The sequence below is a fragment of the Ranitomeya imitator genome, chromosome 3, assembly GCF_032444005.1.
Source record: "Ranitomeya imitator isolate aRanImi1 chromosome 3, aRanImi1.pri, whole genome shotgun sequence".
Classification (NCBI taxonomy): Eukaryota; Metazoa; Chordata; class Amphibia; order Anura; family Dendrobatidae; genus Ranitomeya; species Ranitomeya imitator.
In genome coordinates this window covers 84,732,656-84,746,370 of record NC_091284.1, presented here as the reverse complement: position 1 = coordinate 84,746,370, position 13,715 = coordinate 84,732,656, and the positions used below count along the sequence as shown (strand labels likewise).

Sequence of the window (13,715 nt, the reverse complement as noted above, 5' to 3'; positions counted from 1 at the left end):
CTCTGAGTTTGAGCAGAGTGTCAATTACATAATCGATACGATTCTCTCGCATGAGAAAATAATCGCTCGTGTAACCCCGGCCTTAGAGGCTGATCCAGGAGCTCGAATGATACAAATAGCCAGGCTCCTGCTGTAATTGCTAGGTTCGGTGTTCTTGATGATACTATCATGTTAACGCCTCATATGCCACTGTCACTACTGACAGTGGCACATGAGGGGTTTGACAGAGGGAAACCACTCTATCTGTCTGCCCATCAACCACCACTGCATTGCAATCTCTGACAGGTTTGGAAATGACCTGCACTACACAAGAAGTTCAGTATACTTCCCATGTGATCACATCTTTATGCCACTTTGTTGGACTGATGAATATGTAACATAAAATGTGAAAACAATGTTTAAAAAGGTTTTTTAAATAAAAAAGTAGAAACACGATCCCCAAAATCTCATTTTCCCCAATAGTAAATAGTTTAAAGGGAACCTGTCACCCCCAAAATCGAAGGTGAGCTAAGCCCACCGGCATTAGGGGCTTATCTACAGCATTCTGTAATGTTGTAGATAAGCCCCCGATGTATCCTGAAAGATGAGAAAGAGGTTAGATTATACTCACCCAGGGGCGGTCCTGTTCTATGAGCGTCACTCTCCGGGGCCTCCAATCTTCTTACGATGACGTCCTCTACTTGTCTTCAGGCTGCGGCTCCAGCACAGACGTACTTTGTCTGCCCTGTTAAGGGCAGAGCAAAGTACTGCAGTGCGCAGGCGCTGGGCCTCTCTGACCTTACCCGGCACCTGCGCACTGTGTGTGAAGATAAGAAGAGGATGTCATCGTAAGAAGATGGGAGGCCCCGGACCAGACCGTAACGCCCATCGTACCGGGACCGCCCCTGGGTGAGTATAATCTAACCTCTTTTTCTCATCTTTCAGGATACATCGGGGGCTTATCTACAGCATTACAGAATGCTGTAGATAAGCCCCTGATGGCGGTGGGCTTAGCTCACCTTCGATATTGGGGGTGACAGGTTCCCTTTTATCTAGAATAAAATATGTTCTTTAAAACAACATTTATTCCACACTGTAAAAGCTGGCAAAAAAGCTGGCAAAAAAATAAAAACAAAATGTCAGAAAGTCTGTTTTTGTTCATTACACCATCATCACAAAAAAATTAAATAAAGAATGATCAAAAAGTAGTATGTATTTAAAAATGGTGCCAATAAAAGCTAAAGCATGTTACACAAATATAAACTCTCGTAAAGCTCTGTGAACAAAAATGAGAAAGAAAAAAGAAAAATATGATTGTCACAGCAAAATGCAAAAGTAACAAAAAGTTAAAAAAAATTAGGCATCACTGTAATGATGACCCCTACTATAAAATGATAACATTATTTATCTCACATGAAGAACACCGTAAGAAAAAAATATGGAAAACAATACCAGAATTGCTGTTTTTTTCCTTAAAAAGAAAATAAAAAGTGATCAAAAAGTTGAATGTACTGAAAAATGGCACAAGTGAAAAATACATAATGTCCTACAAAAATAAACTTGCATACAACTTAGTGTATTTAAAAGTAAAAAAAGTTATGGGCCTCAGAATATGGTGAATCCCTTTAGACCCAGAAATCATTATAAAAAAATATTTCTTTGTGCAAAAGTAGTAAAATGCAAAAAAAAGCATAAATGAGTCACTTTCATTATCATATTGACGTGCCCAATACAGTTAACATGTCTATAAAATAATTAACTGTATAAATGAAAAACAAAATCAGAATTTCTATTTTTCTGTATCTTTCACATCCCAAAAAGTGTAATAAAAAATTATAAAAAGTCTTTTGGTATCAGTGAAAGCTACATCTTGTCATTCCAAAAATGTGCCCTCATGGGACCTCTTTGATAGAAAATTTATATAAAATTAAATATTTGGCTCTCAAAATATGCAACACAAAAATACATTTCTAAACAGCTTATTTATTATACAAAAGTTATGAAACTATATAAATTTCGCACTGCCATAATCAGGGTGAGTGAAAAAAGAAAGTTAACGTTTTATTTGTACAGCACGAGAATAAAGTTAAAAATGTCAAACGGCAACAGCAGAATTATATATTTTTTTATTGCTCACAATAAAGAGTTTGCAAAAGCTTGGTAATAAGCTATATGAACCCAAAAATGGTGCCACTGACACGCTTTATTCAAGCTGTCATGCAGCTGCCATACATAGTAATAGATCTACCATCTCTTCCTCCTCTAAGAAATGTCTTAATTCCTCAAAATTAAAAGCAAGGTATAATTATGGAACCAAATTATCTACATTTTTTAATATATTCTCACAAGCCAAATTATTCTGTAGGCTAAGGCTGGTTTCACACTTGCGTTTTTAAACGCATGCGTTTGGGAAAAAAACGCATGGTGAAAAAACGCATGTAAACGCATGCACAAAAAAAACGCATGCGTTTTTATATTAAAAAAAACAGAAAACACACTGATATGCCACCTCCACCATAAAGGTGATAAAGGGGATCCTAGCCCTAACCCTAACCCTAAAGGGATCCTAACCCTAACCCTAAAGGGATCCTAATCCTACCCCTAACCCTAACCCTAAAGGGATCCTAACCCTAACCCTAAAGGGATCCTAACTCTAACCCTAACCCTAAAGGGATCCTAACCCTAACCCTACAGGGATCCTAACCCTAACCCTACCCCTAACCCTACCCCTAACCCTACCCCTAACCCTAATCCCTTTATGGTTAGGGTTAGGGGTAGGGTTAGGGTTAGGATCCCTTTAGGGTTAGGATCCCTTTAGGGTTAGGGTTAGGGGTAGGGTAAGGATCCCTGTAGGGTTAGGGTTAGGGGTAGGGTTAGGATCCCTGTAGGGTTAGGGTTAGGATCCCTTTAGGGTTAGGGTTAGGATCCCCTTTATCACCTTTATGGTGGAGGGTGGCATATCAGTGTGTTTTCTGGTTTTTTAATATAAAAACGCATGCGTTTTTAAAGCAAACAAACGCATGCACAAAAAACGCATGCGTTTCCATTGACTCCAATGTATTTTTTGGCCCAAAAAAAACCGCATGAAAACGCATGCGTTTTTATGTGTCCAAAAAAACGCCCCTCAAAAATACTACAAGTTGCATTTTTGAAAATGAACGCATGCACAAAAAAACGCATGCGTTTTCAATGTTAAATATAGGGGAAAAAACGCATGCGTTTTTTTGTGCAAAAAACGCTGCAGACAAAAACGCAAGTGTGAAACCACCCTTAGCCTGCACCTATAGTATTGGCAGTGAAATTTTTATTTTTAGACGATCCGGATGGTTTGGAGAGTGGTCACATCAGTGATGTGCCTGACTGTGACTGGCAGTACCCTTAATGATGTGACCACTGGTCACATGCAGTGCTTCTCACATTCAGCTCAGTGTGTTTTCCTGCTGGCGTGGAGAGCAGTCACATCACTGATGTGACTATTCTGCAAACCATCCGGATCGTCGTGGGACATAGACATTAAAGGATTAACGGCGGAAAGGTAAGTTTAAAACTGCTTTTTTAGTTTTATTTTTGGTGAATAAATGGGTAAAAGAGGGTCGGGGAGTTTTTATTTCAATTAAAGTAGTATATGTGCTTATTTCAATTAAAGGACTTTACTTTGTCTCTGTCTTTATTACATTTGACTATGAGGTTAGTAATGGTGATGTCTTATAGACGCCTCTCCTTTACTAACCAGTGGACTTGATGTCAGCGGCCATAAAACAGCTGACATCAACCCCACAACTATTACCCCACTAATCACCACACCAGAGTAGTGGGAAGAGCAAAGGCTAACTGCCTGAATTGACACATCTTATTAATGTGCCATTTCTGGGGTAGCTGAGGGATGAAGTTCTTAGTCTTGGAGGCGGCCAATATCCATGCCCCTTCCTAGACTATTAACATCAGCCCACACCTGTCTGCATAGTCTTTGCAGGTTAGTAAATATAGCAGGGACTCTATATAATTTTTTTTGGGGGGGGATCTCCCCTATAATAACCAGTAATTGACAAGCAAACAGCTGTGAGCTGATATTAATAAAATGGCTATCGGCCCCTCCTCAGAATATTAACATCAGCCCCACAGCCGTCAGCTTTCCCTCAGCTGGTTAGGAAAATTACATGGGAACCCACAACGTTTGCTTTATTTATTAACAAGTACAGTACAATATACACCTAAAGAAACCTTAGTTTCCGCTGAATGGCGGTGACCTCGGTGAGATCCCCCTTAGCTCACGGTGCTAGCGGGGATTTCACCGAGGTGACCGGATCTCACCGAGGTGACTGGATCTCACTGAGGTCACCGCAGTTCAGCTCGGCTGGGAACACAGTTTCAGTGACCGGAGGTAACTTCGATGATGTCACCGCAGATCTCTGAGTCTGCGCTCGCAGCAGTTCAGTCACCAGTGGTTCTCTGGACAGTCGCATCTTGGCACCGTCCAGACTTGGATTATGTTTTTTTGTTTATTTACAGGATACAAGGGTTTACTTGGAATTAGGCATTAAGTGAGTATAACTGTGTTTGTTATTTTTAAATAAAAATGGAAAACTGTGTTTTGTTTTATTTCTAATAAAGGACTTCATTCTTGCTGTGTCTTTATTTACCATATAACTATAGGATTAGTAATGGATAAGTGTCTTATAGACGCCTCTCCATTAGTAATCCGTGGGCTTGATGTCACCTGACAATACAAAGGTGAAATCGACCCCATAAATATAAACCCCACTTGGAACCGCTACAGGGCAAGTGGGACGTGCCAGGCAAAGTGCCAGAATTGGTGCATCTAATCAATGCGCCTTTTCTGGGTGGCTGCGGGCTGCTATTTTTAGGCTGGGGGGGTTAATATCCATGGCCCCCTACCAGCCTGAGAATACCAGACCCCAGCTGTCTGCTTTAGCAAGGCTGGTTAACAAAAATGGGTGGCCCTCATGTCATTTTTTTAGATTGTTTATTTAAATAATTAAAAAATACAGAGTAGGAACCCCTCTATTCTCGGTAACCAGACCAGCTAAAGCTAACAGCTATGGATTGCAACCCCCAGCTGTGAGTTTTCCCAGGCTGTTTATCAAAAATACAGGGGAACACACTCCATTTTTTTAAATTATTTATTTATAACGCAGGAGCTGGCTAATCAATACTCCTATCAGCCGCTCCTGCTCTCACTGTTTTTAGCAGCAGAAGGTGTCGGCTGATTTGAGCTCTGGTCCAATGAGCTAACACCAGTGACTGGAGGTGAACTTTACACCTCCTTCTTGGGAAGGTTGAGTAAAGTGCAGTTTGTTTTTTTAAAACAAAAGTTTCTTATATTCGGCTATACTTTAGGTTTTTACAAAGTTTTTTAAAAGTACAGTTACCTTTTAAGTATTTCTAGTTTATTATCCATTTAGAAGGCATAATTTCCTAGAACTTTAACAAAAGCCGCAATCATAATTTTGGCGACAGATTTGATTGTGCTGGATCTATTAGCCTCCATATAACCAAACCATCAAAGACTATTCTTGGACTTGTCTGGCCTTCAAAAAGACAGAGAAGTCCTGATTTTCTCAGTCATCCATGTCATCCATTAAAGGGTTTATTTCCTTTTCTGGTGGCACTGAGGAAACAACCAAGAGAGTCTGAGCTATGCCGTTTCTACTACTGGTGGTTATTTTATGGAGAAAGTGACTGTGTACTAAAACAAACATTTCCTCGTTCTTTAACGCAGTCCGCGTGCCCACCGCTCGTCTACTACCCTGGACCAGATGTGGTCACTGTCTAATCCCTCTAATCCTTCCACCTCTACAAATGTTCCAGTAATCAACATTCTGCAGATTTTTTTTATCTTTCTTTGACAGGAAATAATTTTTCTTTGTTCAGTTTTTGGCTCATTATTCAGAAATGATTACACGTGGAGAGATGTGAGCGCTCTTCCGCAGGAGAAGTGTCCGTCAGATCCTCCCTCTCACGGAGGCATGTATTTTGTGTACAGGATCACAGTTCCTTTTCATTTCAAAGACAACTTTTTGTAAATGTTTAATGTGCTGCGAATAATCCTTAAAATCCATTCATAAACTTCAATCACCAAATGGCAACATAGCGAAGAGCAGAGAAACGGATGATAAAAATGCTGGCCTTCTATGTATACTCATCGAAGTGAATTGTGATATTTATGGTTTTTTCGAGACTTCATCCAGTGCGATAAAATATTTTATATATACAATAATGATTATACCATAGAAAGCAAACTAGGTTTATGACTATTGCATAAAATTCAATTTCTCAATTATATTTTTGGTCTGGTTGTCATGACAACCGTGATGAGAATGGATTTACATATTTGTTCAAACTCCGAATCCCCGGTCTCATATACCTTATTCTTTATGCAACTGGGAAACTCTTTAGAAATAAATTTAATTAGATCTTTTGGATCACCTACATGTTAAATTGAGTGCGGAGAGCTACTCCTGCTCGCTAGGTGGTATGGTTGGCATGTAAACGTCACCTTCCAGTTTGGTCGTCATGCCAACGGTGCCGCAAAGCTGGAGCATCTCTACACAACTGATGACAGATCGGATGGGAGATAGAATATGTACGTCTGCTTAACCCCTTCAAGACTGGGGATGTATACTTATATCATTGTCAGTGTCTCTGTATTTAATGCAGGCTCACATGCTGAGCCTGTATCGTTCCTCACACTTGATGTCTACTTTAATCAGCCATCAAGTGCCTCTAACCTTGTGTCTAGTGTACAGATTTTGAATACCTATTATTCAGATATTAGCCAGCATCCTACTATAATTTGAACCTTTCTAGGTTAGATAATAAAGAAAATCACAAACAGTAGCTACAACACCTTGACCTATTTGTAGAGTGTAAGTCCTCTCCCCTCTGTACTTGTCACTGTTAGTTTGGTCACTGTAATATATATATATATATATATATATATATATATTTACATGTACATGGAATTAATGGTGCTTTAAAAATAATAATAATCATAATAATAATAACCATTACTCATGTTTCCAAAAATATTATTGAGTTTCATAATAGTTTCAAACAATCCAATTTCCCTTTATTCCTTCCTTCATCATCAACACATGTAGTATAATAATCATCATCATCAACCTTGTTTAACTGCAAAACTAATAGCAACTAATAATCGCAAGCATAACAATCCACTATATTACTTACAGCTTTCCAGCTGCATGGCACATGTCTGTACATCCATAGGAAAGTTCTTCAGATCCATTGGACAAGATAATGTTAACGTTAATCTGAAGGAAATAAATGGAATATACAAAGGATACTGTTAATCCAAGACTTAATGTGTTTTGTTATTTTTTTTTTACTAATTGTCAAACATTTTTCATTCATTTTTATGCATAAAAACACCACAGATCTGTTGATTTTATGTATCTGATGGTTATGCTAGTTTATGGAGTATGACATTTAATTTTATTAGAAATTCTACTTCAATTGTTTTAAATGTTTGCAATCTAGCTGACAACGTGACCAATGGTGTAATCTAAAACTCCTGGTCCCAGATGCAAAACCTCTCAAAGGGTCCTCATCCATTACATAGCTTTAGTAATAGTATCGGTCTTCTTAATGGGAATCTATCAGCAGGTTTTTGCTACGGGCTGCATGATGTAGAGACTGAGAACCTGATTCCTGCAATCTGTCACTTCCTAGGCTGCTTTTTTCTGTTTTGATAAAATCAGTGTTTTATCTTCAGGAGATTATCACTACAGGATAAGGTGTCTCGAACCTCCTGATCGAATACCGCCCTCCCAGCATTGATTAGCAGCTTTCTGTTAATATACAGTATGAGCAGAAAGCTGCCAATCAGTGGTGTGGGCGGGGTTATATAGGGCTCAGCATTCAGAGCACTGCTAGATCTGCAGCAGAGAAAACTGGGATTGTATCAGTCTGACAGCATGCAGCTCAGCAAGTTACACATCACTGGAATCAAGGTCTCAGCCCCTACATCATGCAGCTGTCAGATTACATAGTAAAAACACAGTGACAGATTTTTTTTTAATAAGCTTGTGTGAACTTGGCCTCAGGAACGGCGTAGTCTTCTCGATAAAGAAATGTTTCTGCATTTATTTTGTGGAAAGGGGTTGTAGTTTTGCACTTGCAATTTGGAAATATAGCAAATATAATGTTTCCTTCTACTTCCATTCCAGTTTTGCCTATAGTTCATGCCTACAAGTTAAAGATTAGTCGGAATAGTCTTTATGTGCTTTATGTAAGATTAGACCTTGGATTCACTTGTATTACATGCGAAATCAATGTACGTATGGAGCTGAAAATACAGATGACTTGCCCTAACACGATCTTCTAAATTATCCAGCTCTAAGGATTCCGAGTGATTGATGTAAATTTGCCTATGTGTTTCTGAATTTATGCTAAAGAGTATACATAATTTATAGGCTTCTACATTTCAATGATTGCGCGCTCATACGCCGCCTTATTAAGAGAACATCTGTGTGAAATGATATGGGACATGAACTGCAGACATGCTCTTTTACAAGATCAGATAATGAATCTGTAAATTGATGAAACAACATTTCGAGCTCTTAGATGCCAACATTTCCAGCTGCAATTAGTACCTAGTTTTTCTGAAAACAAACACATATTTGGAGACTTTGTTAGCCCATCAGGTTGGGGGCTCATTACCTGAGCAGTCATCTATAGAGACCACCACTAAATGAATTCCGGTGAATGAAGAGTCATAGGTAGACTTTTTGTTCACCTGATCAGCCTCCACTACTGCAACCTCCTGCTCTGTGGCCTCCCCTCGAACACTCTCGCACCCCTCCAATCTATTCTAAACTCTGCTGCCCGACTAATCCACCTGTCCCCCCACTATACCCCGGCCTCTCCTCTCTGTCAATCCCTTCACTGGCTCCCCATTACCCAGAGACTCCAGTACAAAACCCTAACCATGACGTACAAAGCCATCCACAACCTGTCTCCTCCATACATCTGTGACCTCGTCTCCTGGTATTTACCTACACGCAACCTCCGATCCTCACAAGATCTCCTTCTCTACTCCCCTCTTATCTCCTCTTCCCACAATCGTATACAAGATTTCTCTCGCGTATCACCCCTACTCTGGAACTCTCTACCCCAACACATCAGGCTCTCGCCTACCATCGAAACCTTCAAAAAGAACCTGAAGACCCACCTCTTCCGACAAGCCTATAACCTGCAGTAACCACCAATCGACCAAACCGCTGCACGACCAGCTCTACCCTCGCCTACTGTATTCTCACCCATCCCTTGTAGATTGTGAGCCCTCGCGGGCAGGGTCCTCTCTCCTCCTGTACCAGTTGTGACTTGTAATGTTCAAGATTATTGTACTTGTTTTTATTATGTATACCCCTCCTCACATGTAAAGCGCCATGGAATAAATGGCGCTATAACAATAAATAATAATAATAATAATCTCTGTATCTAAATATCCTGGACATGACCAAAGAAATGAGCTGGAGCATAAGTTGGTATATGTGCAATGTAAAAGCAAGTTCACACTGGGGCTATTTCACAGACAAAACCCAAGAAAAGAATAAAATGGTCAAATACCCTGTAGTAAATAAACAAGTAATAGTACAGTAAATAACATAGGATACTTTTTAAACACTATGTTTATCAAAAAAGCAGAAAAGCCATCCCACCATGGCAAGGTGAATCCAATCCTATCATGTCTGTAGTATTAAAACTCTACCCCCTGTCCTGCTCTGCCCTTATTCACATTAAGATCAGCTGACACAAGGTAAGGTTTTAATACTAGGGAAAGGATAGGACCGCTATGACTAAGTACACCTTGTTGTGGTAGGATGGATTTTACGTTTTTTTTTAAATCAAAATACGGTAGCATTAACTAAGTACCCTATGTTATTTACATATACTATTACTTTTAACTTATTTATTTACTATAGGGTAAATGCTCGTTTTGTTTTTTTCTCTTTCTCGGCTTTTATACCCAGGAAAAGGCAGATGGACATGTTGGTGCATGCCCTGGCAATCTGCACCCCTCCAGCCTCTCTTCTCCGGTTAGGAAGATATTTTATTTGAAACGCTGCTAAAAGGAGGACTGCAACCTGATAGTCAGGGGCAAAAGAGATGAAGTGAAGACATATTTTTTGTCATAGGGTTTTATGCAGATCGTAAAATGGTATCAGTAGTTTAGCCACAGAGGCATACTGTACATGAATGATCAGCTTGTATTCTGTATGGAAAGAGTGGAGTAAGCGCCATTTTACTGAAATCCATCTGCCTAATTTTTCTCTCCCCCAATATTTGCCTTTGATAGAGATAATTTAGAGGGTCCACATACAAATTAAATGGTCAGCCAATCCTACCAAAATCAAGGGCAAGCTTCAGATGAATACATCACATACAATCTGTACATTGATATCCATAATCTTCCAGAGACAATTTGATTCACACAGTTTATTAGTAGGAATGCTCAATGTTGATACTTTGTTTGCTTAGAAGGATTGTCCACTTTATCTTTATTTCAACAAATGTGTTGGGTAGTGATGAGTAAACCCCTGGAAGTTCGGGTTCGGATGAACTTGAGTTAAAAGTTCAGATAGAGTCCAAACTTGACCCCTAACTCAATAGAATGTCAATGAGTGCTGTAAAATGGCTGTTAAAAGGTCGTAGTAAGTGCTAGGGGGCTGCAAAAGGAAGAAAAATGGGGGTAAGAGCAGGTCAATTGCCCTGCAAGCAAATATGGATAGAAAAGTGACTTAAATCTGTTAATTTAGTTAGTAAACATTAAGTTAATTAGTTTGCCCAACAGGTGGGATAGAATCAATAGCATTGTGGGGGGCTAAACAACACACAGTTCAAAATCAATGTAAAGGTACCTTCACACATAATGATTTCGGTAACGATATCGTTGCAACGTCACGCTTTTTGTGACGTAGCAACGATCCCGCTAACGATCTCGTTATGTGTGACAGCGACCAACGATCAGGCCCCTGCTGGGAGATCGTTGGTCGCTGGGGAATGATCAGGACCTTTTTTTGGTCGCTGATCACCCGCTGTCATCAATGGATCGGCGTGTGTGACGCCGATCCAGCGATGTGTTCACTTGTAACCAGGGTAAATATCGGGTTACTAAGCGCAGGGCCGCGCTTAGTAACCCGATATTTACCCTGGTTACCATTGTAAAAGTAAAAAAAAAAATCAGTACATACTCACATTCCGATGTCTGTCACGTCCCCCGCCGTCAGCTTCCCTGCACTGACTGTCAGTGCCAGCCGTAAAGCAGAGCACAGCGGTGACGTCACCGCTGTGCTCTGCTTTACAGCCGGCGCTGACACAGTCAGTGTAGGGAAGCTGACGGCGGGGGACGTGACAGACTTCGGAATGTATGTACGAGGGGCGATCCAAAAGTAATGATAATCAATACTAAACACAATGAATATAGTCAAACATTTTTTTTATTTTTTTACATAGTCTCCTATCAAGACTATACATTTAGTCCATCTCTTTTCTAAACTTAGATTTCCCTTAGAAAAAAATTCTTGATCTTGACCCTCAAAAAAATCCCCAACAGCGGTTATCATGTCGCTATTGTGATCAAATTTCTTGCCCCGGAGGTGTTCCTTGAGTCGAGGAAAGAGAAAGAAGTCACTGGGGGCTAGATCTGGGAAATAGGGGGGGTGTTCCACCAGTTCAAAGCCCGCTTCTTGAATGGTAGCCATGGCAACTGCAGCTTTGTGAGCCGGCGCGTTATCTTGGTGAAACAGCACTCCAGCCCGCAGTTTGCCGCGCCTTTTCTCCTTGATAGCCTCCCACAATCTTCTTATTTGTTCTGCGTAGTAGGAGCCCGTAATAGTGGCTCCCTTCTCCAAATAGTCCACCATAATAATTCCTGCATCGTCCCAAAAAACGGACGCCATAACCTTCCCTGCTGAGCTTGACACTTTGAATTTCTTCGGCGTTGGTTCGTCGGCTCGTTTCCACGTCATCGATTGTTGTTTAGTTTTGGGATCAAAGTGGTGGATCCAGGTCTTGTCCATGGTCAAAAAACGTGACAAAAAATTTTCCTTGTCTGCTTGGAACTTTTCGAGATTTGCTATTGAAATGTCAACTCGTTTCTTATGAGACCTTTCTCATATGCAATTCTTTTGCAAGGATTCTTTGAATACTGCCATATGAGATCCCTGGGACTTCAGCTACATGCCTGATAGTCACTTTTCGATCTGCCAATACAACTTCTTCAACTTTTTTCACGTTTTCTTCATTGAGGGACGTGGATGGGTGTCCTTGACGATGTTCATCTTCCGTCGATGTTCTTCCCAGCTTAAATTCCTTGGCCCAGCATGCAACTGTGGAATATGGAGGAGAAGAGTCCCCCAATGTTTCCACCAAGTCGCTGTGTATGTCTTTGGTAGTCATTTTTTTCAAGCAGAGGTATTTGATGACAGCTCTGAGCTCGTTTTTTTCCATTTTGATGTTCACTCCTCGGCAGTTCATATTCAAATGAATGTAGCTCCCGGGAATCATGGTCTATTTAAGTGATTTTTTTTTCCTGGACTAGTGGGTACCTAAGAGAGAAGAAAACATTTTATTTTAATTTCTGTGTGCAATAGAAATAACCGATTATCATTACTTTTGGATTGCCCCTCGTACTGTTGGTTTTTTTAACTTTTACAATGGTAACCAGGGTAAATATAGGGTTACTAAGCGCGGCCCTGCACTTAGTAACCCGATGTTTACCCTGGTTACCCGGGGACTTCGGCATCGTTGAAGACAGTTTCAACGATGCCGAAGTCGTTCCCCTGATCGTTGGTCGCTGGAGAGAGCTGTCTATGTGACAGCTCCCCAGCGACCACACAACGACTTACCAACGATCACGGCCAGGTCGTATCGCTGGTCGTGATCGTTGGTAAGTCGTTTAGTGTAACGGTACCTTAAGTCAATGTAGACTATTCTTATCAATGTCATGCATCATTCATCCATTCACTGAAATCTACCTAGAGTTAAATCACATTAGTAAGAGAAGAAGACAGCTGTGTAGGCCCTGTTCTTTTGTCACAATAGTAAGAACACAAGACTTCTAAAGGCTGTAAGGCCATCTCCAAAGACCTTGGTATCCAAGTTTCAATAGTGCCCTATGTTATTAAGATGTTTGCCAAGCATGGAACCATCAAGAAGCTCCCTGGACATGGGAGAAAGAGGAAAATTGACAAGAGTTGTCTTTGATGGTTGGTGTGATTGGTGGAAAAAACACCTTGTCAAATATGCAGGGACCTGAAGGCCAACCTGGAACAGTCTGGGGTTATGGTTTCAACAAGTATCATACGCCACATACTAAACCAAGCAGAGCTTTATGGGCGAAGTCCAAGGAAGATACCATTGCTGAAGAAATTACATAAAAAGGAACCACTGATCTTTGCCAAAGAGTACATTGACAAACCACAATCCTTCTGGGAAAATGTTCTGTGGACAATGAAACAAAAATAGATCTTTTCTGCAATGCAAAGCAACAGTTTGTTTACAGATGACTCAATGAAGCTTATTAGGAAAAGAACACCCTACCAACAGTTAAGCATGGTGGAGGATCCATAATCCTGTGGGGTTGCTTTGCTGCATCTGATACTAGAGGCCTTGACCGTATGTCAGGAATCATAAATTCAGAGAATTATCAAGAGATTTTAGAGCAAAATGTCCTACCCAGTGTAAGAAAGCTT

The 13,715-nt window shown here is 40.4% G+C and overlaps 1 protein-coding gene across 2 annotated transcripts in view; it reads right to left on the bottom strand.

Moving 5' to 3' along the window:
- Nucleotides 1–13,715, bottom strand: part of GLRA2 (glycine receptor alpha 2) — a 277,822-nt gene that overhangs the window by 136,578 nt on the left and 127,529 nt on the right. For both annotated transcript variants that reach the window (XM_069761037.1, XM_069761038.1), the window contains exon 5: nucleotides 7,189–7,271. In XM_069761037.1, the coding sequence (XP_069617138.1) occupies nucleotides 7,189–7,271 (83 nt within the window). The remainder of the gene's footprint in view (nucleotides 1–7,188; nucleotides 7,272–13,715) is intronic.